This window comes from Eptesicus fuscus, chromosome 20 (genome assembly GCF_027574615.1).
Source record: "Eptesicus fuscus isolate TK198812 chromosome 20, DD_ASM_mEF_20220401, whole genome shotgun sequence".
Taxonomy (NCBI): domain Eukaryota; kingdom Metazoa; phylum Chordata; class Mammalia; order Chiroptera; family Vespertilionidae; genus Eptesicus; species Eptesicus fuscus.
The window spans coordinates 43,162,792-43,187,547 of record NC_072492.1 but is presented as its reverse complement, the minus strand read 5'-3'; the positions used below and the strand labels follow the sequence as shown (position 1 = coordinate 43,187,547).

General features: G+C 59.5%; 2 protein-coding genes across 3 annotated transcripts in view; one reads left to right on the top strand and one right to left on the bottom strand.

Annotated features, from left to right (window-relative positions):
- NR1D1 (nuclear receptor subfamily 1 group D member 1) overlaps window positions 1–781 on the top strand; it is a 5,859-nt gene extending 5,078 nt beyond the window's left edge. The window contains exon 7 of the mRNA XM_054709430.1: window positions 512–781. Coding sequence (XP_054565405.1) covers window positions 512–781 — 270 coding nt within the window. The remainder of the gene's footprint in view (window positions 1–511) is intronic.
- Window positions 773–24,756, bottom strand: THRA (thyroid hormone receptor alpha). Of its 2 annotated transcripts, none has more exons than XM_054708810.1 (10): window positions 24,558–24,756; window positions 13,930–14,276; window positions 11,441–11,508; window positions 10,752–10,852; window positions 8,760–8,907; window positions 7,976–8,181; window positions 6,894–7,040; window positions 6,044–6,302; window positions 5,436–5,563; window positions 773–1,758 (listed from the first exon to the last, which is right to left on the bottom strand). In XM_054708810.1, the coding sequence occupies exons 2-10, from the start codon at window positions 13,980–13,982 to the stop codon at window positions 1,288–1,290; spliced, it is 1,581 nt and encodes a 526-aa protein (XP_054564785.1). In that variant the 5' UTR covers window positions 13,983–14,276; window positions 24,558–24,756; the 3' UTR covers window positions 773–1,287. The 2 variants fall into 2 exon arrangements, with proteins under 2 accessions (XP_054564785.1, XP_054564786.1); XM_054708811.1 differs by having other exon boundaries at window positions 773–1,641.

Below are 24,756 nucleotides of genomic sequence, written 5' to 3'. Positions count from 1 at the left end.
ACCCTTGGTGCTCCCCACTCTTGACCTTGGGAAGCACCCAGCAGAAAATTTGGCTTCTGGGGCAGGCAGTGTCTCTGAAAGGCTTTGGAACCCCCGTACCTTCGTCCTTAGACTCTGACTGAGGAGGGAGGGGGCAGAACGTCTCTCACTCCTGCCTCAGGAGGCTGGGCCTTCTCTCTTCTCAGCTGGGGTCTAGTCACATCCCATTGCCTTACAATAACCCTTTAGGGCACATTGCTACCCCCCGTTTGAGGCCTGAGCAAATGAGTTTTGGTGGAGTGACTTGCCCAAGGTCACAGGTAGCGACTAAGTTGCAACTCAGATTGAGGCCTGTTGGATTTCAAAGCCAGTGTGGGATGCTCTCCATCCTTCCACCTGGTCTCCCCGCTCCCAGTACCCACTTGGAAATGATCCCCACTCTTTACTGAGAGATCCAGTACACCCTTCAGAAAACTAGGGGTGATTCAGCAAGTGCTCCTGCCACCTCACCCAGGATGACTTCCCGCTTTAGGTGCTGATGGTGCGCTTTGCGTCGCTGTTCAACGTGAAGGACCAGACCGTGATGTTCCTGAGCCGCACCACCTACAGCCTGCAGGAGCTCAGCGCCATGGGCATGGGCGACCTGCTCAACGCCATGTTCGACTTCAGCGAGAAGCTCAACTCCCTGGCGCTCACGGAGGAGGAGCTGGGCCTCTTCACCGCGGTGGTGCTTGTCTCTGCAGGTGAGCCAAGCTTCCGCCTGCACCTGACCCCGGGGAGGAGGCGGACGCAGTTCAGTTGAACACACCTTTTATGGAGTACCTACTCTATGCCAGGCCCTGCACTGGGCTCTGGCGATACAGACATGATTCAGACACAGTCTAGCTGGGGAGACAGACTCATGCCCGACTAATTATAAAACAGTGAAAGAAGTGTCACAGTAGAAGCATGAACCAAGGGCTTAGGAAGCACACACAGCTATTTCTGCCTGGGGAGCTGGGGAAGGAGGTGACACTTGAGTGGGGCCTCAAAGGACAAGTGAGCTATTGCCAGGCAGAGGTGGGGGTGGGGGTGGAAGCGTGGGGGTGGGGGAGGCATTCAAGCGGAGGGAACTACCGAGCAAAAAGCAAGGGAGCCTGGGTAGGTTTGGCCTGTTTAGGGGAGGAGAGCGGCCTGGTGGGCTGGGAGGTGCCCAGCCCTGCTGAGCCCATGCTCCCAGCTCTCGGGCACCCCCTGCTCCGGGGCAGAGGCCTGGGGGGAGGAGTAATGCTTCCCTCCTCCTCCTTCCCCTGGGCCCTCCGAGGGGCTTCAGGGAGAGGCTGCATTGCCCGCGGCATCCTCCTGGCAGACCTTGGGGTCTTCCTGGCAGACCTCCGGGTCCTCCTGGCCGACCTCGGGGTCCTCCTGGCAGACCTTGGGGTCCTCCTGGCAGACCTCGGGGGGGTCCTGGCAGACCTCGGGGTCCTCGTCAGAGGAGCTCAGGGAGCTCGTCTCACTGCTGTCGTCTTCCCCACAGACCGCTCGGGCACGGAGAATTCCGCTTCGGTGGAGCAGCTCCAGGAGACGCTGCTGCGGGCCCTTCGGGCTCTGGTGCTGAAGAACCGGCCCTCGGAGACTTCCCGCTTCACCAAGCTGCTGCTCAAGCTGCCGGACCTGCGGACCCTGAACAACATGCATTCCGAGAAGCTGCTGTCCTTCCGGGTGGACGCCCAGTGACCCGCCCGGCCGGCCTTCTGCCGCTGCCCCCTTGTACAGAATCGAACTCTGCACTGCTCTCTCCTTTACGAGACGAAAAGGAAAAGCAAACCAGAATCTTATTTATATTGTTATAAAATATTCCAAGATGAGCCTCTGGCCCCCCCGAGCCTTCTTGTAAATACCTGCCTCCCTCCCCCATCACTGAACCTCCCGCCCCCCCTATTTAAACCACGCTCTCCCCTCTAATTCTCTGGCCCCCCAATGTGTTCTGTTCCTGCCTCAAATGCAATAGTTCACAGCTGAGCTGGCTCCTGTGGTGTGCTTGTTGGGGGCGGGCTGGGGAGGAAATGATGCCGAGCTGGGGGCACACCTCTCCATCTGGTCAGTTTGAGGGGTGGGTACTCTGCCAGCAGATGGGAGGATACAGGGAAACAGCACACGAGTCTAAGGGGGGCGCCCACGGGAGTTATTTTCATCATATATTTATTACATAAATATATAGTAAAATAGACGAGCAACAATTACCATAAAAATATCTTTCTTTAAAATCCTGACCCAAAACACAACGGGGTGAAAAATCGCACATAACAGACATACTGATTGTCAACATGGGGCAGGAGTAGGAGCCCCCCAAGTCACTCCTACTGGCCCCACCCCTGGGGAAGGGAACTACCTCCTTCCCTGTTTCTGGCCACGACCCCCCTCCCCCCACCCCAGCACCAGCTTCTCATACATTCAGTAGCGCCTCCAGGGAAGTGTCCCCCTCCCCCCACCCAGGAGTTCCCAGGGCAGGAATTACTGTCCCTATGGAAGGTGTCTGTCACACGCCCTGCCCTCTCCCAGCCCTGTAGACCCGCCACCAGGAGAAGGCATAGGGGCTCCTCCACCCCCACCCTCCCCAAGTCTGAGCAGGGAGGAGGCTGGATGAGGTATGTGTGTTATGAGTGATAGGACGGGGAATACTGAGATGGAGAGGCGATGGTGGGGGTGGGGTAGTGGTCATGGCTCTGGCACCCCCTTGTCCTGGCCTGGACCCCTCGTTCTATTCTCAGCAGCCCCTCCTCCCACCAATACTGCACCTGCTGCCCCACCCTGCCTGCCCTAGTGCCCCGGGCCAATACTGGGGGAGGCATGCTAAGCACCCACGTCTAAGCCATCCCCCTCATTAGCACCAATGGCCCCCAGGAGAGGGCCCTGTCCCCCACTTCCAAAGCAGGGACTGGGACAGCTGCCTCTCTAGAGCAGGTTTGTGGCACTCCTGAGTCCCCCCCCAGCTCCTCCCCCACCACATGTACTCACACATTCACACAGAGAAATGCACACGTACACCCCACATCACAGAGTGAGGGGGAAGGGTCAGGGGAGGAGTGGGGGATCACAGCTCATATGATTGGGGTGGGGTAGCGGGATTCCCAAGTGCCTGTAAGAGGCCAAGCCTCTTCAAGGCCTTTTCTCCACCACGTCCATGGCTGAGAATGGGGAATGAGGGGGGGAGGCGGGGCTGGAGGGGTGGGGGAGACAGCAGACAGGTCAGGAATTCCACTGAGCCCCCAGGGGTGGGAAGGGGGTACAAGAGGGCTTGCCTAGAGGACAGGAGGAGGACAGGAAACAGCCCCAGGAGAGAAAGAGGGAGAGACAAGACAGCAGGTGCAGCCCACAGGCCCCAGGGGGCGGGGCCGGCACAAGCACAGGTGACAGCACAGGTGACAGCGGGTGCTCTTCTAGGCCCTCCCCTCTGCCCAACACCTGAACAGCAGGGGAAGGACATGCCCTGGTGGGTAGCATAGCAGTGCCTCTGTGTGTGTGTGTGTGTGTGTGTGTGTGTGTGTGTGTGTGCAGGGGGCTGTGGCAGGCTGAGGGTCAGGGTGGGGTGGCAGGTCCCCCACAGCTTAAGACATTTTTGCCCCAGTAGTGCAAAGCTCAGGAAGCCCTGGCCCCCCTCCCCCCGCCCCCCTTCCCCATGGCTTCCGGGGGCATCTATGTCCACCCATCCATCCCTGCCGACATGCAGCCCTGAGCCCGGGGCCCTCTGGTCTGCTCTGCCCCTCCCCGCCCTCCCCCTGGCCCCACCCACGGGAGAGCTACCTCCTCGCCCCTCTCCCCTGCAGAGTGGGCGAGAGCCCAGGGGAGGAGGAGGGTAACTGACCCAAACGCAGACCAACAGAGCACTCCTCACCACGAGGGTGGGAGGTGGCTCAAGCCAAAGTCCCTGAATTAGAGAAAAGAAGAGGGGAAATGGGTCCCGGGCGGGCGGAGGGGCTGGCCGGCCTGAAGAGCTTCGAAGGAAAAAAAAGGAGCACCAACCGCCCCCTCCCCAGGGGCCCGGACTAAGTGCTATTCAGCTGAGCATCCCGGCCCTGGGTGCCTGCCCACCCGGCGTCTGGGTTAGTGCGGAGACGTGGGGGGAGGGACGGAGGAGGGCAGAGGTTAGAGCGAGCCCAGGAGACACGTGGGAAACAGAGTCCTGAGGGGGCGGAGGCCCCGGGAGAAGCCCGGAGCGCACACACCCTCCTCGCCCTAGTGCGGAGCATCTGGATCGGAGCTAGTACAGCAGGATGTGAGGAGGGTGGGAGCTTGAGCCACAGTTTTTCCTGTGTGGGTGCCAAGGTGCAGAAGGAGTGGGGCGGCGGGGGGGGGGGGGGGACGGGCAGGGAGAGGCCCCTGGGGCTGGGCACTTGAAAGGGGGAGCTGTGCGGGCAGCAGGGCAGGCTGGTGAGGGGCCAGCTGGCATCCAGCGTGAGAGGTAGATGGAACTCAGCGGGCACGAGTGGCAGAGAGCAGAGGAAGTACTGGGGTGGGGGTGCCAAAGGGGCACAGAGGGAGGGGCAAGGCAAGGGGTGGGTGGCCAGGACCCTGTTGTGTTAACTCACAGCTCTGATCGGCGGCCCTACCTTTAGGGACCTTGTGTGTGGGGGGGGGGCAGTTCTCTGATTTGGGGGGAAGAGGGGTGGTTCTCAAAGTGCATGGGGGTGGTAGGGGGGGTCCTCCCCTCTGGCCAGCCTCAGTTAATAACTTAATATTATCTCTCTCTCTCTCTAGCAATCGTTCGCTCTCTCTTTTTTTCTTTTTCTCTCTGTCTAGTTTTTCTTCATGTATCTTCTCCCCTTGCCTGGTTTCCAAAGTGCAGTTAGAATGACTATAATTTTTACCCTCCGGGGAGGAGCCCCGCCAAGCCCTTCTTTGCACCCAGGCATCTGGGGAAGCGAGAGGCCCTGAGCCTGGAGGGGGAGTCTAGGCCAAGGAACTAGACGGGGCCTCTCTCTTGTGTGTGTGTCGGGGGTGAGCTGAGGGCCTCTCCCCCCGACTCCACATTCCTGTCCCCTACAGTCAAGATGGCTTGTCCCCTCTCGGTTCTCCCTTCCTTCCCCTACCTTCTCAGAGGACGGGGCCCCCGGTCCCCCCCAGCCTCCCACACACTGTCCTTTCCATAGCAAGTTCATCTGTGGCCCTGTCCCAGGGCTGGAGGCTCTGAGGAGGGACGGGGTAGTGCGGGTGTGTGTGGGAGCTGCATCTATCCGAGGACGAGAGGGAGGAGAGAAGAGGTGTGGGGGGGGGTCTCCCTCAGCCCCCAGCTCTGCCCCTTCTCTCCAGGCTCCTCCCCACCAGCTCCGCACACCCTCTGGCCGCCTGAGGCTTTAGACTTCCTGATCCTCAAAGACCTCGAGGAAGAGTGGGGGGAAGAGTTCGGTGGGGCACTCGACTTTCATGTGGAGGAAGCGGCTGGCGTGGCAGGCCCCGATCATGCGGAGGTCAGTCACCTTCATCAGCAGCTTGGGCCAGAAGTGCGGAATGTTGTGTTTGCGGTGGTTGACGTAGTGCTCGAACGCCAGCAGGTACGCCTCCTGACTCTTCTCGATCTTGTCCACACACAGCAGGCCCGAGCGGTCTGCGGGGCAGGAGAGGCATGAGGGTGAGAGGGTGAAGACACGCTGCGGGGCCGGGGGAGGGGGGAGTAGGCGTGTGTAGGAGGAACAACTCCAAGGCAGAGGGAGGGTGATGGAAGGGATGAGGACAGAGGGACAGACAGGTGGGGAGAGAGGAAACTCAGCAATCGGGCAGGACTGGGGGCAGAGAGAAGGGCTGGGGGGCAGAGAATAAGGGTAGAGAAAGGATGAGGGGGCAGAGACGGGAAAGGAGCAGGAGAGGGATCCGGAGGCAAGAGCTGGGCCTGGGGAACAGAACCGACGGGGATGGGTGACAGAGCAGGGCGCAGGGGACAGAGGATGGGCTGGGCGATGGCGATGGCAGAGGTGAGCTTGTGGGACCCACAGGTGGGCTTGGGGGCGGCAGAGAAGCTGGTGAACGGAGCGAGCCCGGGGTTAGGAAAGGAGGAGCAGAACCGCCCTCCCAGCCGGCCAGCCGGTACCTGTTGACATTAGCAGCACGGCCTGCAGCAGAGCCACTTCCGTGTCGTCCAGGTTAAAGGCAGAGAGTGACTTGCCCAATTCAAAGATGGCGTCGGAGACGACGCCCAGGCCGCCATTCTTGAGCTGCTCCCGCTTGACAGCCATCTCCCCGCTCAGCGTCAGGGTGTCGCTCTCGGGGTCATAGCGGACGGCAGCCCGCAGGGACATGATCTCCATGCAGCACCCCTTCAGGAGGATGATCTGGTCTTCGCAAGGCAGCTGTGGGGCGGCAGGGCCAGGGAAGACTCAGCTGGCCCTCGCCACGCGTGGCCCCCGGGGGTGGCCCCTGGAGCTGCGAGGCCACGCCTGGCCTCAGCCAGTAACAGGTACTCGGCACCGCTCCCCTTGCGCTGGGCCCCAGACTTGCCCTATTTCATGAAACCTCACAATTACCCAATTACATCTCCATCCCCACCGCAGATGAGGAAACAGATGCGAGGGAGCTAGGTGACACGGCCAAGGTCATTCAGCTGGTTCGGCAACCTGTCCCCAGCGACTGCTCTTTAAGATGAGAACTTGCCTGGAGTTGGGATGGCCACGTAGAGATGGGGGAGGGGGGCTGGGAGGGCTTGAGAGGCGCGATGGAAACCCTCTGGTTCCTTAGGGATCAGGTAGCCCAGAGTGAGTGTGACTGTGTGTGTGGGGGGAGGGGGGGCGGTTGGTGGAGGGTGCAGGGTGGAATGATCTAAAGGAACCGTTTCCTGCCCAGAGAAACTCAGATGAGCAAGTGCCAGGACTGAGTGACTCGGGGAGCAGGTCTAGGTTTCCCTCCAGTTTGTCACCATGTCTCCCCTCCCATCTGCCACTCACCTCGGAGAACATGGGCAGTTTTTTGGCAAAGTCCACCACACGGGTGATGGCCGGGGTGATGATCTTGGTAAACTCGCTGAAGGCCTCTAGGTCCACCTTGTCTCCGTCCGGCATGGAGACGATGGGTGACTGGCCAATGTCATCCGGCTGGAGGGAGGGAGAGGGGGTCAGCCGGCATGGCAGACCCCTTCCTACCTCTGAGGCTCCCTGCCCACCAGGGGGAGCTCCAAGGCAGCTTGGGGAAGAGGGGCCACGGGTACCTGGGACTGCTCTATCCCGGGCCCAAGGCTTCTCCTTCACCTTGGGGCAGAGAACAGACCAGAGCCAGAGCTCCAAGTCTGCTAATAATAACAATGATCATCACAGTAGCCGAAGTAATGTCATAAGAATAGAAGCTATATTTCCTGAGTCTTGACTATGTGGCCAGGCATTAGGCTAAGGGTTTTACACATAGTATCTCATTTAATCCTCACCACAACCCTATAAAGAAGGTGTTGTAGTTATCTCCATTTCACAGATGAGGAAACTGAGGCACAGGGCAGCTAACTGAGAAGCCCAAGGTCACGACTGGTAAGTTGTAGAACCAGGCAGTCTGATTCTTGACCATTACAGCACACTGTTCCACCCACTGGCATACCTTACCAGGAACCAGACGGCCAGCTTCCTGCCGCCTTCCACCACAGACAACCACCTGACCATTCACTTGGTACTCGGTTTTGCCAGGGCCTAACACAATGCCCGGCACCCAGCAGGTGCCCCAAAGTACTGTTCCAAGACTGTGTCCTCCCCCACTCCTCCCAGTTGCTGTGAGTGAAGAAAAGAGGAGAGGTCAGCCCTGCCGGAAATCTGATGAGGAAGGAGAGGCCCTGTCCTCACGTAGCTCCCAATCAGGGGGAATAGGCAGGACCCAGATGGCAGCCACACACATACAGGTGTTCAAACCAAAACCACCAAGGTCTGGGGAGTGCCAGCTTTGCGCTAGGGCAAACCAAGAGGGCTTCCTGGAGGAGGCAAGACTCTGCGCTAGCTCTCCTCTCCCTGGCACCTCGCTGCCCCTCCCCCCCCCCGCCCTCTCTCCTTACCAGGAATTTCCGCCTCTGCTTCCAGTGGCTGCCCTGGGCATTTGTGCTGCGGTGGGCCTCCGTGGCAACATGGATCAGATCCCACTCTTCGGGAGTGGGCTCTGGTCGCTGCTGCAGCGATCGGATCATCTCCTCCTTCCGCCGCCGCTCCCGGTTCTGCTCGATCAGCTTGCGCTTGGCCACCCGCTTCGAGTCATCTAGAACCACTGTCAACAGGAAGACACAGGCCCTTGGCATGGCCCTCTCCACAGCCCTCTCAGAAACTGCTCTGCCCAGCGTACAGGGTGGGGGAACGGAGGGCCAGAGAGGTCGAGTGACTTCCGAGCCACCTAGCAGCTGCGTGGCACCACTGGATCATGAAAATCACCGGGACATCAACTCCACTTGGGGCTGATCCAGAGGCACAGCAGGTTCTGGTCTAAAGGGTTATGGCGACCGCAGTTACTAGCAGACCCTGCCACCCAATCCCTAGGCAATGAAAGGCATCCTCTCTCACCCAGAAGTGGGGTGTCCTCTCTGGATGGGGTGCTCAGGACTTCTTTCTACCCAACAACTCCCTCTAAGGCCTGCGCAGGACCCGGAGAGGAAGGGTCCCGTTCCCCGGGGAGGAGGGCAGCAGGGACCAAGATTCTGAACATTCATTTCACCATCGGCCTGACCTGCGCTGTCACTTTGCCCTGTGGGCCCTGAGCGTACCTCGGAGGGGAGCTGCCCTATCTGAACTCACCCCCACCCCCAGCCGCCTGGCCCGACTCCTCCCTCCCCGCCCCCCCCATCCCCTTACAGTCCATGGCCATGCCCACGGCGATGCACTTCTTAAAGCGGCACAGCTGGCACTGGTTGCGGGTGATCTTATCGATGACACAGCAGCTGTCATACTTGCAGGAGTAGGTGGGATGGAGGTTCTTCTGGATTGTGCGGCGAAAGAAGCCCTGGGGTGGGAGGGAGACGAGACGGGGCGTGCTGTCAGTATGGCCTCCCCTTCCTGAACGGACCATGCAGCGCACTGGGGGGCGGGGGGTTAGTGAGGGAACCTGGCAGCTCCTGAGGCAGCGGGCCCAGGACCCCTGGGCTCTGTGAGGACTGAGCAGACCTTAGGAACGCACGCCCTCAGCGCCTCCAGCTGCTTGTGGGGGGCGGGGGGGGGGCGGGGTATGTGGGGAGGGGATGGCAGAGGTGGGGATGATGACTGAAGTATGGAGATCTGGGCCTGGGAGGGTGTGCGGTCCTGCGAAGCCTGAGTAATAGCAGCACTGGCAGTGCAGGAAATACCCCATTTCCATCGTTTTGCTAAGTGACCCTGACCCCGAGCCCACTCTCCTACATGCTGCCTGTTGCCCATGCAGGTGGCGATCATGAGATAAGGAGAGGGGGGTGGTCAGAACGTCGAAAGAAGGCATTGTGTATGAATTCTAGCAGCGTTAACACAGCATTTTCAGGTCTACGTATCACGACGAACGCCCGCTATGTGCCAGGCCCTGCCACGCCTTTTCTCTGGGACATTGTCACAGTTAACGCCGGTGTCAATCCCACGGGGTGGGCGCTGGCCCTATCTCCATTTTGCTGGCTAGAACACTGAAGCTTGGAGAGATTTAGCAATTTGTCCAAAGTCCCTTCATTCGCTTGAACTGCCCAAATGGCTGAATGGGTGTCAGAGCCAGGACTGGTCCTGAGGCACGGGCGCTCCAGGTCCCTGGACCTCGCTCTGACCTACATCAGACCCTCTAGGGGCGGGGTCAGGCACCCCTGGCCTTTGGGATGCTCTTCTGGAACTCGGGTCCAGGTCCCTGGTCTAGGTCACACTGCGTGTGTCGCCCCCAGGGATACGGCACGGGGACTCTGCATCCCTGGCGGTCTTGGTTTGGTTGACACCAAGAAAGAAAGGAACTTGAAGCCTTAACGTACTTTAAAATATTCCTGTTTCCTGGAAGGTTTACATTTTCAGGAGGTGATGATCCCAGAAAAAACCATGCAGGTTGAAATGTCCGAAGGGAAATCTAATGAAGCCGCCCCCCCGGCTCCCCCGACCCCCAGGTCTATGAACTTGTTCCCTCTGCCCGGGGAGACCCTGCCGTCCTCCTCTCTCCTGGGCCCCCCCATATGTTCCCACCCCAGCTCTGGTTCTCACCCTTTCAAGTGCAGTAGAGGCAACTGGGGGACTTGTTCCAAGGCAGATTCCTGGGCTCCCCCATAAAAGGTGCTGCTTGGCTAAGGTTGGCATGGGGCCCAGGGATCTGAGTATCACGAATGCCCACTATGTGCCAGTGAGTGTAACTAGGACCGCAGGTGGCCCATGAGCCACATTTGGAAAAGCACTGATGTTGGTTTCAACTGATGTCTGTCTCTCTCTGGTCGGCTGTGAGCAGCTCGAGGACGGGGCCTAGACTATACTCCTCACACCTAATACACTGAATGGGTGACGGTGGCTGGCATTGATTGAGTGCTTCTTTTGCGTCTATTACTGTTTTAAATACTCCCTGTGGATGCTCGCATTTCGTTCTCCCAATAGCTCTGTGAGGTAGGTAGCACAATCATCCCCACTTTATAGATGAAGAAACCGAGGCTCAGAGAGATCAGGCATCTTAACCGATGAGGGGCAGAGCAGGGGTTATGAATGGGCAAATGGATGAATGGATAAGAGAAATGATGATGTACTAGGTGAGCTTTAGGTTACATGTTTGTAGAGCCATCCGTTGTGCTGGGTGCTGAGAGCCGTAAAAAGCGTGAGATGGGGGCTCAGGCAGTGGGGGAGGGGCAGGAGCTGGCTGGTCCATACCTTGCAGCCCTCACAAGTGATGCAGCGGTAGTGATAACCGGTTGCCTTGTCCCCACACACGACACACTGCTCGTCTTTGTCCAGGTAACTAGGGATATACCCTGGGAGGGAGGAAGGGAGGCAGGCAGGCAGGCATGGCTTGGGCCCCTAGCAGGGAGGCTCTTACACTTTCTGCATTCCCCGACTTTTCTTTCCTGGCCCATCCCCTAGCCCAGCCTCCCTGAAGGGTAGGATCCTGGAGACACATCAGAGGTTATCTCGTCCATCCCCTTCCCTAAGAACATGGAGAGTCCCAGAGTCCTTCTGTTTGCCCACTCGGGGCCTTTCTCTCGCTGCGCCCCAGGGGCAAGGGGGTGCCGGAGAAGCAGCAGCCAATGTCAGCAGCTCATCTCAGGGGGAACACAGCCCCTCAGCTCTTTAGCCCAGGCTCTGATTTTGGGGGTGGGGTAGGGGTCTCAGGCAAGAGGGTTATGGGAGAAGGGAAGAGGTCCTCGCTGACCTAATCCATCTTCACGGCTGGGGCACGCCCACATCACCCTTCTCACCTTCAGGCAAGTCCATCCCAAGCCTCTAGGGGGCTCTCCCCAGGGGCCACAGCAGCTGCTGGCACACGCCAGGCTCCAGAAGAGCCCTGGTCTGGCTCGGTGGCGTTCAGGGCGGGGAGGAAGGGCACACACAGCCAGGCTCACCTGACATGCTGGTTTTCAGGGAACATTGGCCGTTCTTTCTTTTTCGCTTTCCATCTGGTGACCTGGCACTGGATGGGGGCAAAGTGGGCAGAATCACAGAGCCGTCTCGGCAGCCCCCTTCTCATCCAACAGGCTTAGATAACCCCCCAGGCCCGACTCCCTGCCCCTCATGTCCTCATTCTACCTCCCACCCCTCGGTCAGCTGACAAAACTGACAAGGGTCCAGCTATCTAGAAGCTTCAGAGAGAGATAAGGGGCTTGGCTGGGGCACAAGCATGTTCTAGGGCACACACACACACACACACACATACACACACACACACAGCATTATAGAACCTTAAACACCCATAATCTACAATACCCACATATTTAAGCCTTCAGTGCATGAGACATGCAGAAAGAATCTTCAGGACATGCTTAGAGTTATATAAACTTTAGAACACACACACACACACCTATGCAACACAAGACCACTAGATATGAATCACGCTGCAGCCTTCAGTATAAACCCAAGCAAATAAGGTAAATAAACACCAGGATCTACATAACTACACAATTTTTAGGGCGTTCTCAAAAGTGTTATATGACCTCCAGGATATGCCCATGTGTTACACAACCCTCTGGACAGACACCTAATAATACTCCTCCCTTCCCCCAGTAAACATGTTGCTTGATTTCCAGGTCATTCACACGTGCTACACAACCACAGTGACGGAAAGCAGAGAGTGCCCAGCAACTAGAACCCAGAACCAAGAATATGAGAGTACGAAAGGCCTTGCAGAGTCACCCTGTCCCCTCAGCTCTTTTCACAGAGCAGCAGACAGAGGCCCCCCTCCCTTGTGCTTGGTGACACTGAGCAGTGCAATTAGCCGGGACAAGGACCCTGAGCCCCTCCGTGCAAGGTATTAGCAACCCACAGCCACTGCACACATGTCCCCAGCCTCTCCACATACATGTTACATAACATCAGCACACACAGGTTACATAAGCCTGCCACATGCATGCACGGGTTGTATAACCTCCCACACCCACTCTCCGTGTGGCATGTTGCGGGGCCCCTCCCCTGATGCAGCTCCCAACATACTGACACAGTGACCTTGGTCAGGGTCATAGTCAAAGACAGCTCTGTGCGCCACACTCCCTGGAGACTACCCCTGTCTGATTACTACAATGTTTGGAAGGTCAGATCTCCCTCCCCGCTCCAGGAGGGGAGGGTGTGGGGGAACTCTGAGCCACCGAGGGCCCCAGTTGAGCGGCCCGGTTTTCAGCAATTATTAGATTTACAGCCTTTGGGTGCAGTCCCAGGGACAGCCACAAGGTGGCGCAGGGACATGGGGGAGGGGAGGATAACGGGGAGGGGTGCAGCTCTGGGGGACCGGGATTCCAGCCTTTCCCTGCTTAGAAGCAGATTCTTCCAGATTCACAAGGTCTGGGCCGGGAAGTACAGAGGTTGCCAGTGAGAGCTACGCAGTGACACGGACACGCCCGATCTTTCTCAGAGCCCCCCCCTCCCCCCGCCCGGCCCTGGGGTGAGTCTTTCGAGAGGGGAAACTCTAGGTGCCCTACCCAACTGACAGCCCCATCCATTCCCCCACCCCTCCAGAGACCCAGTCTTGGGCCCCCGGGCTTTGCCTGGCCAGGCTTCTGGCCTCCTGGCTCAGAATCTGGTCTCCTAGGCAACGGCCACTCTGCTCCCCAGAACAACCCATCCCCCACCCTCTCCCTGGCCATAGACACAGGCTGTACCCAGCTCCAGGGGCACCACGCCAACTGGCACAAAGTTCTGTGCCACTCGGAGTTAATGGGAGAGGTAGAGACCCCCTGGGCTCCTCCAGGGTAACGCAGACCACAGGGAGCCATTCCCAGCAATGTGTGTGGGGCTCATGCCTCCTCCACCGGTGAGCAAAACCTTCACGGTTGGCATTCACTTCCACTTCCTGGGAGGAGCCCCATGGCAGCGCCCGCCCTTGCCCATGAACAAGGAAGAGCTTGTGGGGCTCCCAAAAGGTTCCAAATATAAGCATGGGCTAACGAGCGTTACTGTGCATGTGCCCTGATCTGTCACGTCACGTGCACCACGGCCTGTGGACGGCACACGGGTGGCGATGTGAACAGGCTGGCAGGGAGGGGAGGCAAATGGCGAGACTGTTTGCATTCCACATGCTCAGGTGAGGGCGGCTGAGGGGACACGGGGGGGGGGGGGAGGCATGTGAGCCTGCCCAGTACTGTCCAGGGAGGGGCCGTGTGCCTGCCTCGTGTAATTCCTCTGCTCCTTGTCACTTCCCCACTCCCAAATGGGCATCTCTCCTCCAGGTGCCTAATCCCCGTCACATGGGAACATGACCTCATCTCCTGGGCAAAGGTAGGCAGCAGGCGTGCTGGCCTGGCGTCCATTCCCCCCAAGGCCCCAGCTCAGCTCGCTTGTGCCCAACCAGGTGACCACGCCTGCCGGCTAAGAGTTGGCAAGACCTAGTTGCCGAACCCATTACCTGTTCTCCTCTGGGTCTGACCCACACTCCACCTTGCTTGGCTTCTGTTCCATTCACTTTAATTCCATCCAGGATGCCCTCCAGCACGCCAAGAGACTGGGTGGGCACAATGGCCCCCCCCCGGCACACCCACAGACTGCCCACCCCCTGCCACCCAGGCCTAGGGCACAGCACCCATGGTGCCCGCCTCAGCACGTGGCCTTTCACACCATGCCCTGCGCCCCAAGGGGGGTGGGCGGTGAGATAGGCCAGGGAGTGGCAGGTGGTAGTGTTGGGGGGGAAGCTGGGTCCGTGGGGGGAGTCCTGGGCTGGGGGAGTAGCTTCGGAGTCTTGTCCTGTCGAGGTCCCTGCAGAGAGAGGAGAGAGGCAGGGGTGAGGCGGCACCGTGGTGGAAAGCAGGCCTTTGGTGGCAACATTTGGGGGCTCTTTGAGCTCACAACAAGATGGCGGTGGGCATGGAGGGCAGGCCCAGGGAGAGAAGCAGGAGACCCCCTCCGACGGACAGGTTTTAGCAGGCAAAACTGGAGATCCATGTCCTGAGCCCCAGACACGGAAAGGGGTGGAGGGAAAGAATGAGATCATCCATGTACCATGTCTCAGTCCTCACATTCAATCAAGTATCTGGCCCCTAACAATGTCTAATAAATGCTCTTGTTACCACTCATCTAGCCAAGTTTTTATAAAACTCACCATACTATAGGCCAGAGGGGGCCAGAGATGAGCAATTTTCAGCCGAGGCATGGAAGGGCGGGGGGTGGGGGGGCCTTGTGAAGGAAGGATGGGGTGTGGGAACCAGTGCCTCAATGGAGAGAGATACTGAAGACCGTGGGGCGCTGACCTCCCCGGCTGCTGGCCGACTTGTGACTCCAACCCGGCCTCCCAAGGACTCCAGAGCTGTCCAGAGAAGGTCCCAAATCACACTTGCCCAGTCTGAGGCCCAGACACCCCAGGAGCTGAGCCGCCACCCACCAGGATGGCAAGGGGTAAAGGAAAGGAAACAGAGGAAACTGAGTCTCAGAAAGCTGGTCATTCCCTCAAAGTCACAAAGCTAGTGAGCAGGTGGCTCCGGGCTTAAAACCTCGACGCCTGGCATGAATGCTTGTCTTGTTCCAACACCCGGGGGGCCAGGGCCGTGCCAGTCCGGGCCCACCGTTTCCTCCACCTGCGCCTCCGACCACAGGCTCCCGACCTGAGGCTTACTGTCTGCGCACACAGGCAGGTGTGGGCATGTTCGAGGGGGACAAAGGGTGCAGTTCCCAACACACAACCAACCTTCATCCAGTAGCTGCTGCACCAGAGACCTCGCCCCTGGGCCCTCCGCCCCACCCCCAGGAGCTGATAAGGAGCCAGAGTAGGAGGGGAAGGGGAGATAAGTCAGGCCATGGGGCAGGGCAGTGGGGCAGGGCCCCTGCACCCAGGTGAGCCCTCCGTGTAGGGAGTGCGGCAGGAGGGCAGAAGGGTGGCCCATTCTGCCTCGGATCCCCCCCCCCCCCAGACCAGGACTGGGCACTGGGGGCTGGACAGGAGACGGGGGGGGGGGTGGGGGGGGGTGTTGTGAGCGGGGAGCCTTAGCCCAGAGAGCCGTCAAGAAAGTAGGTCAAGTTTTTCTTGGCTTGTGGAGAAATTCCTGTTATAAATTTATAATGGCGTAGCCAGCCCTGAGGGGTGGAGGTGGGGGGAGAAGTAGGAGTGGGTGGGGATGCCCAGGGCCTGGGCACTGGGGCCTGCTGCTCTCGGCCAGGGCAGTGAGGGTAAGGGGCCAGGGCAGTGGTGGGGTTGGGCTGGACAATAGAGGGCTATTTTCTGCCGCCCGTCTCCACTTCTATCTGTGCCCAACAAGGCTTCCTTGGGTCTGTCTGTCTGCATCTGAATGTCTCTCTCTCTCTCTCTCTCTCTCTGGGTGTCTCCCCATCTCCCCCCCAGGCTGTGCCTCGGTGCTTGGCACACCCTGGCTGCAGTGCTGCCCCTGCCTGTCTCCTGCCCACCTGGCACGCTGCCACCACTTGTTTACAGAGGCTGGAAAAATCCACTCGCCAGCAGGAGGCCCAAGTGCCCCTGGGGAGGGGAGGAGGCAGGCGCAGGAGTGGGCATGCTGAGAGAGGGGCAGCCCTGGGGAGCAGGCCCTGGGGGCAGACGAAGAGGGCGGGTGTGTGTGTGTGTGTGTGTGTGTGTGTGTGTGTGTGCAATGGGTGTGAGCAGCTGTGGGCCAGGCCTGGCGGGGAACACCAGCAGCAGCCACATGCCACGGGCGATTCCTGCCCCGGGCCATAGCTCTGGAGGACCCCTCCTCCCTCACCCCTGCCACTGCCAGTTGCTACAGGGCACACCTGGGGCAGTGCCAACCTCAGCCACCATGTTTATTTTCCCTTCCCCCTCCCCGGCCCAGCCTTCACTCCACATGTGTCTGGGCACTGCCAAGGGCTTGCACGTGCCCGCTGCGGGAGGGGAAGCCTCCTCCTCGGCCTCAACCCCGCGCTGTGCCGAATGGCGTCCGGGTGCCCGTCAGCGCGACCCAGGCTACACCGCGCCCCTGGCAGTGGGCAGAGGAGGAAGACACTGTCGTCACGGCTGAAGGCACCTTGGCCTGGCATCTAGCAAGAAGCTGGGGATCCCTCGTCATCTCTCTAGGGGCACACCTGGGTCTCTGAGGTGGCACAGCAAGTCAAGGGCCCAACATTCAGAGAGGCACATGCCACGGCACATGCCACGGCTCATGCCACGTGAGCCTGTGTTCGCTGTGGGCAGAGAAGGGTCAGTGGGGAAGGGGGGGTGGGGCAGGGGTACCCACCCTGAAGGGCAGCCCCTCTCCCCTCCTCCTGGAGTCCTTTTTTTTTCTTTTTCTTTTTCTAACCTGGAGTCCTGCTTCATCCCCCCCAGCTCCTTCCTGGCACCGAGGCTCAGTCCCGAGGAGGCGGAGGGGGTGGAGCTGTGGGGTTCTGAGTCCAGGCCGGACAGTCGGACAGGAGGACCCACCTGCCGGCTGGCCTGGCCACCCGCTCCCGCTGTCAGATAAGAGCGGCCGGTGGCAGTGTGGGCGAGGTGCCCGCGGAGGGGGGAGCGTTTCATTAGGCGTAAGTGCTTCTGCAATGGGGGGGACAGACAAGCGCCCAGTGCGGCATCCGCGGGCGCCACGCCAGGTTCCCGCTGCCAGACGGTCCCCCTCCGCGGTCCTGCGGACCCAAGGCGCTTTCCGAAAGGCCTCCTGGGGCTGCCAGAGGGGACCCTCTGCATCCGGGCTCCAGCCCCCAGTTCCATACTCATGGCTCTCCGGGGTGTCTCCTCTTGGCTTGGGCCCCACCTGTCTGGGGCCCCTAAACTTTGTCCTTCGTGCTCTAAAGGAAGCCCAGCCCTCCTCCTTGCCAACCACAGAAGGAAAGACACCCTCACAGAGAGGGGGCCCAGAAAAGGGGAGAAAGAGGAGGAAGACTGGGGGGAAAGAGATGATGGGGGCGAGTGGACGAAAGACGAGGAGGGGTAAGAACAAAGAGCGGAGCAGGGATAGGGTAGAGGGGGGACGCTTAGCAAGTACAGGGAAAGGAAGAAAGGCAGCAATGAGATGAGGTGGGGGATGGGGAGAGAGGGAGGGGGGAGAGGGGCGAGGTAGAGAGGGAGGAGAGACAAATGGAGGGGGAGACAAAGAAAGAAAGGTAACAAAGAAAGATGGGGGGGGGGTTTGATTCATGCCCTGCCTAAGCCCCACCCCATGGAGGCTGGGGGAGGGGGAGTAGAAATGGTTTCCACGGTGACAGCTGGTTCTTGGTGGCCTGGCATGTGGGCTATTAATAGTGCCGTGGGTAGGTTCACACCTCCCTCTCCCCTTCCCCTTTGCCTGCTGCTAGGGTGGGGGGGAGATACTATCCCCCCCGCCCGACTCCTAATGATCTGGCATTGATGCGCTGACCCCATACCACGGGGGTCAAGAAGGGTGATGCTGAGGGGCCCAGGTGACTCCTGAACCCAAACATACACACAGGCATGCACAGGCACACACAGGCATCTGTGTGCAGACACGGCCGGCCCTGCTAGCGTGGGCTCCCATGGGCAGCCACAGGCACCAACAGTCCCTGGGAGTCTGGCGAAGGTGGAGGCTGCAGCAGCAACACAAGCCCCCCCCCACACACACACACATTGAGGGGTAGATGCCCCTCGGGGGTGGGACCTCGTTTTCCTTTCCCAGGTCCCCCCTGTTCTTCTCTCAGGTATGAACTGAGCAGGACTGCCCCACCCAGCTCACTGCTATCCTCGTGCCAGGAAGGAGAGGAGTGAAGGCGGGGAGGAAGGTACTGTTTGGCAGGTGTGAGATGGCAGAGGAGTACACAGACACAGGCACCGGCTTGGCAAGCGGGAGGGAGGGAGGGAGGGAGGGGGGAGGGAGGGAGGCCCAGGAGGCAGCACTGCTTGGTGGGCTCCCTCTGGGCACCCATGGGATGGGGTTCTGGAACCCTTAAGTCTGATCTCCTAGCCACTGTGGGACCCTGGAGGCTAGAGAATGGGAAATGGGGGTGGAGGGGATTGGATCAACAACGGATCCTGTCCCCCAAAAGAATAGAACAGGAAACTCCCCCCTGTAGGTCAGAGACAGAAGGACATAAACAGCAGCCCTGACTTGGGCCAGATGCCCAGTATTCACATCAAAGACTGGCTCCCCCCAGCATAACCTCACCCACCTGCTGCTCCACCCTCCCTTCAGCTCCAGTCAGGCATCAAGGTGGGTGCCCAGGTCTAGAGGTCACCCCCATCCCCCGTGCCCAGCTCCTTGCCTGCCAATCCCTAGAACTTTGTGTCCCCTGACCCAGTTCCCCTCGGGAATGGGAGTGGAAAATGCAAGTAGCCCAGAAAGCAGAGCTAGGAGCACCCCCAGCTGGGCACGGCACACGCTCCCCACCCTCCCCCAGCAGCCAGGGGTAATTGGAGCTGGGCGCTGGGGCAGCTGAAGGCTGGAGGCATGAGTGTCACGGGGCCACGGCGCTCACTGGCATCATGGGCACAGGGCTCGGGGTCCTCCTTTCCCCACTCCCCTCTTCCACGCGGAGAGGAAGAGGCCGGAGAAAGGAATTGTCCCCCAGCCCCGGGGAGCGCCGCCCAGGAGGGAAGGAAATGGTGGAAGGGAAAGGCAGGGATGTTCTTCTCCCAGGCACCCCAGGGAGGTGGAAGCTGGCCCCTCCGAGGGAGGGAGGGGAAAGAGGGAGGAAGGGAAAGGGAGGGAGAGAGAGGAAGAGCGAGAGAGGGAGGGAGAGAGGGGACAGAGAAGGGGGGAGAGGGAGAGGGAGAGGGAGGGAAGAAATGGGGAGAGAGACATTAAAAAGTGTGTGTGTGTGTGTGTGTGAGTGTGTGTGTGTGTGTGTGTGAGTGTGTGTGTGTGTGTGTGTGTGTCGCGCGCGCGGCACGCAGGCTGTGCATGCAGTTGGGTCTCAGGCACACACACGGACACGTGCAGACACACTCACCCCGCATGCGCAGAGCGGCGGCTCCTGTGCTGTTCCACAGATATGCAGAGCCCTCCCCGGCCCACACATGCACAAAACACGCACACATGGACGCGCGCACAACACACCCACTCACGGATGTGCACCGAAACGCCAATAGCCACCAAAATCTCGTCCCGTTTCCCTTTCCCCGCCCACGCGCCCGGGGAGAAGAGAAAATGAAACAGGCGGCTAAGCTCGCTGAGCCCAGGGCTCCTCTCTTCCTCGCAGGAGGAGGAGAGGAGGGGGAAGCGGGGGTGGGCGGGGGGGCTTGGTCCAGCCAGGCCGCCCTTGGCTACGGCTGGAGGGTGTGGCTGTGCCTTCCGCCCTCCTCTTTCACTCCAGTCCGGGGTCCACAGCGCCAATGCTCCCCGCCCCCCCCACTCCCTGCAAGGCGAGGGAGCAATGGTAGCATTTTCTGGGCACCAGTAAGTTCCATTTTGCTACCCATGTCTACCCAGACTCCGTCTGACCCCTCCCTCTGGACCACCTCACACAAAGTAAACAAAAGTTAGTTCCTCTTTGGCAGCCCTGCCTGGGCCTGCCAAGGAGGAGGGCTGTGCCATATGCCCGAAAACCAACCGTAAGCCCTGGGCCACACACCAGCCCCAGAGGCCTCCATGAGCCACTGAGAACCGTCTCTCCGGTTCCAGCGGCGAGGGTATCCCCACCCTGGAGGGGGCCAGGCCCGGGGAGGGCGGAGAGCCCACAGGTGTTCCTCACAAAGCCAGGAGGCACCAGGTATGGAGCGCAGGTGTCACCCATGGTGCATTATTCACCCTCGCTCAGAGTGCGGTAGGCATCACTGTCTCGAGATGAAGACCCAGGCCCAAATTCAGCAACTGGTGGATGGCAAACACCCAGCGGCCAACTCCCAGCCGGTTCTCTTTCTGCTGTGGTCACGCTCGCCTCCCCCCACCAACATCTAAACAGCCCCCCAATCTCCTCTGCAGCCCTGAGAGCTAGAGTTGAGATTGGCTCCCCAGGGGCCCACCATAGGGCATCCGCCCCGGTAGTCTTGCTGCACCTTGGAGGGGAAGAGCTGAATAAAAAGGAATTTGGAGGAGAGAGAGGAGTCTTATCACCGGCTTCACAGAGGGAAAAGGCAACCCAGGGCAGGCCCTGGGTCTCAAGGCACCATGCCTACCACACTGATCCTTCTCAGCGCCACCACCCTTCACACAAATGCCCCCTCCATGCAAGGGTGGGGAATCTGGGGTCTGTCAGCCAGGTTGGGTCCTGGTTGCTCAGTCAATGGTAGGTAGCTGGGTTGCTGGGTCCCCAGGAGAGAGGAAGGGTGCTATACCCTATAAGTAAGGAGGGTTACGGAGAGGAGCCTGCTTTCCTTGTTATTCTCCCCCCTGCCCCCGCCCCCCATTCCCAGTGCTCAGACTTGCCCCAACAGAGATGCAGTGATGCCCAAACATTCATGCATGTGCCCCTGACTGAGGAGGTGTGACCCAGGCTGAGATGCCAAGGGCTCCTTTTAAGCAGCAGCTATAAGGCGAGGTTCAGAGAAGCTCGAGGTTGCAGAAACTTGTAGAGGAGAGAATGGTGACACAAAGGCTGAGGAGTCTAGAGATGAGGGACCCACTATGCCCACGGAGCCCACCTTCTCTCATTCCTGCTCCTGTGATGTCTGGGAGCTTCTCCAAGAAATCCAGGGGACCCCAGGCCCACGGGCTTCCCCATTGTAACAGCTAACACATCCAGTGCTTGTGATCCACCAGACACTTGTTAAAGCATTTTTATATATCCTAAATCCTCTGCTCCTCAAAAAACTGCGTGAAGTAGGTATTATCATCTCCAAGTTACAGCTAATGCAGGGGGTAGGTTAAATCACTTGCCCAAGGTTATGCAACCAGCAAGTGGCATAGCTGGGATTCAAACCCAGGCCACCTAGCTCCCAACAAGTCTGTGCTCTTAACCATTATAGGATATTTATTAGCTGCTGGAGGGATAATACCTTGGTCCCTGTGACCAAGCCTCCATTTTCCTTTCTGAAGCAACCCATGGCTTCTCTATGGTAGAATCACTACCAGTGCTTCCTCACCCAAACAGGCCACAGCTAGAGGGGAGCAAAGCAGACATGCCTGGTGTCCCCCGTTCAGATTCACTCTCTGGAAAAGTTGCCCATTCTGCTGCCCTGGGCTGGAGCCTGCACCTCACTCAGCCCTGCACATAGTCTGGGCAGCTGTACCCTCAGAAACACACTCTGAGGCTGAGCAAAGAGGACACAGCTGTTGGGCATCTCTGAGGTGGGTCTCAGCTGCCAGGGGTGTGGAGAAAGGCCACTGGAGGTCCTGCCAACTCTTGCCACTGCCCATGGGGGTGAGTCTCTTCCAGTGGGTGAGTGAGGTGAGGGGCTCCTCACCGGCCTGGTTGGAGCTAGCCTGCTTGGCGTGCATACCCGGGGCTTCCACCGATCTGGTGTCTCCTGGCTGAGCCTGGCAGCCTGAGAGGTCAGAATAAGCAGTAGGTAACCCCCTTCCCTATCCCCAGCCCCCAAAAACTTGCTGGCCTGCAGCTGCAGCATTGAGGAAGTGCAGGATGTCCTGAGCAGCCGCTGAGCCCCCTGCCCCCCCACCCCAACCTCTCCATGACCCCAGAGGCAGGGCAGGCAGGGACTGAGGGGCGGGGTTTGAGTATTAACAACCGGAAAACTATGAAGACCATCAATGCCAGTTCCCAGCTCTGAGAAAGGAGGCTGTGGCAAAAACAGACAAGAACAGGGGTAGACGGGAGTAGTGACAGGGTGAGAGTTACAGTCTGGCAGACACACAAGGAGAGGGAATCAGACACAGCAAGACAGAGCAACGGAGAGATGGCGTTAGAGAGAAATTCCAAGTCAAAAATACACATCACTCACCCAGACACTCACCAGCATACAGCCCGGGGAAGGCCTCCAAGTTTAGACAGGAGGGCAGAGGTGGAAAAAGGGGCCAGACTCAGGCTGAGAGGCAGGAACTCCGCTGGGGGAGAGTGAACTGCCCCAGGAAAGGCTCAGACAAAAGATCCCAGCAGGGGCAGCTAGATCCCCCCACCATTTGCTTTTAGGGTGGGGAGGGAGATTCTAGAAGCTCCTTCCCCCAGCAGCCAGGACAACCCCAGCTGCTGGAAGTCACTGGACACTGCTTCAGGCCCATGACTCCGCTCTCTGGAACCCCCCTGTCCCTACTCTCTTTGCTCTAGTTTCTCTGTCCCTCAAAAAAAAAAGAAAAAAAGAAAAAGAAAGGAAGAAAGAAAGAAAGAAAGAAAAAAAGCTAAACCTTGAGGGAGAAAATGGAAGGAAGCTTAAGGGAAAGAGTCCATGACTATGTGTGCATCTGGGGATGGCCTGACTGCACACTAAGTGCATTTGCTGCTGGGGTTGTCTAGGCACAACTGTTGGTGTGGACCTGGGCCCTGTGAATGCCTTGTGCACCTGAGTCCCTGGGACCGTGTGCACATGAGTGCACCTGTGACTGGAGTTCCCACAGTCAATCAATTAACAAGTATTTACAGAGCACTTCCTGTGGCAGGCTCGGGGCGGGATCCTGAGCTCCTGGAGTAATTGTGCCAGGTCTCACGCTCATTATCTAGTGCCGTGGGATGACAAGCGATAGAGACCTAGAACGTTACCACGAATGCATTCCTTGCACCATTATGCAGGAAAGTCCTTTCACGCAAAACACATTTCATTTTCTTGGGAGCAGGGGTTTTGTTGTGTACAGAACCTCAGAGATCCACAGTAGGAGTCCAAGAAAATACTTGTTGCTACATTGTGTATACATGTGTTGATGTGTAACCACGGTTTGCTTTGACTGAGTGACAGCGACTGTTACGGCGGGCGATAATGCCTGTGTGACTGGGCTCATGCGAGCACGTGTGTGCCTGTGAGTGACAGGGTCTTTTGTAACGTGTGGCTGCGTGCAATTGCCCCGTGTTCATGCATGCGTGCGAAAGGGACTTTTTTATGTGGGTGACGGAGACGCCTCCTTGCCCCTGTGTGTGACAGCATCTCCGTGTGACCCTGTGCGTGAGTACGTGCATGGGTCGGTCCCCCGTGGGTGTGTCCCACCCCTCTGAGCGCCCCAGTGCAGCAGCAGCCTGCCTTTTCCCTTGTCCCCATGTGGGTGTGTCCAGCAGCTCCTGTCCTTGAGTCTGCCTGGGTGTCCCTGGGCGTGCATGTGGCTGTCTGAGCGGGCATATCTCAGTGTCTGCATGTCACATTTGCTCCCCCCTCATCTTGGACAACAGCCCCGTTCATTCCTTCCCCCTCCTAGGGCCAGAGCCATCATTGCGAGGTGGGTTCCCATCCCACCGGCTGTCCTACTGGGACCTCCACCCTGGAAATGGTGGCTCTCTCCATTGCCCGCCAGCCCCAGGCCTTTCTTTCACACCGGACAAGGGAGGGCCCCAGGCAGAGAAGGGGCACCAGAGGAGACACGTTGCAAGGGGAGGGAATAAAAAAAAGGGGGGGGCACGCACAACACAGGTCCATTCCTCCCTCTTTTCTCCAACAACCCTGGCTTGCAATTCCCCTAATCATTTTAGGACCCTCAAATACACTCCCCCACCCCCAGCCACGTTTTTTGCAATTAGGAGTGTTGCACCCGGAGAGCCATGCTCAATTGGGGAGGCGGGTGAAGTTGGGGGGGGGACGACTTCCCTCTCCCGGGGGCCCTGCAAGCTCACCAACCCACCCCACTATTACCAGCCTCCGCAACTGGAGGCAGCTTTGCAAAGGCCACACGGCCTCAGAGGCTAGGGGTGGGGGCCGAGGGGGGGGCAGGCCTCCGGCGCACCGTAAACAAACCGCGGCGCGGCGGGCGGGGGCGCTCGGGCGGCCGGCAGCGGGGCCGGGCCCGGGAATGCGCAGCAGACGGGCCGGACAGAGGCCAGGCGGGCCCTCGAGGGGGAGGCCTGGACGCCATCTCCGCTGGCAAATCCCGGGGCCCACCGACCTCCTAGCAACACCTCCCTTCCCAAGGGCGTAAGTTGCAAGCTCCCGGGCTGTGACAGGGTCACCGGGGCGTCGGGGTAGGCTGAGGCTGGCGGCGGGCACCCCCCCCCCCCGGGCGCCCCCAGATCGCCGGGGAACTGGCCACCGAGCCCCGCGGCTTTGCATAATCAATCGCGAGGTATTTGCATATTAATGCCCCCTCGCTCCCTCCCTCTTACCTCGGCGTGGCGCGCTGGACCGGGCTGGGCAGCGACGCGGGGTCTCAGCGCCCCGTGCGGGGGGCGTCCATGGGGGGCCGGTAGGGCCCGGGCCGCCCGCCTCCTGCGCCCGGGTGTGAGTGCGAGTGAGCGCGGGGGGGCGGGGGGCGAGTGTGGCGGCCCCGCGGCTCCTCCGGCAGAGGCGGCGGCCGCTCTTGGC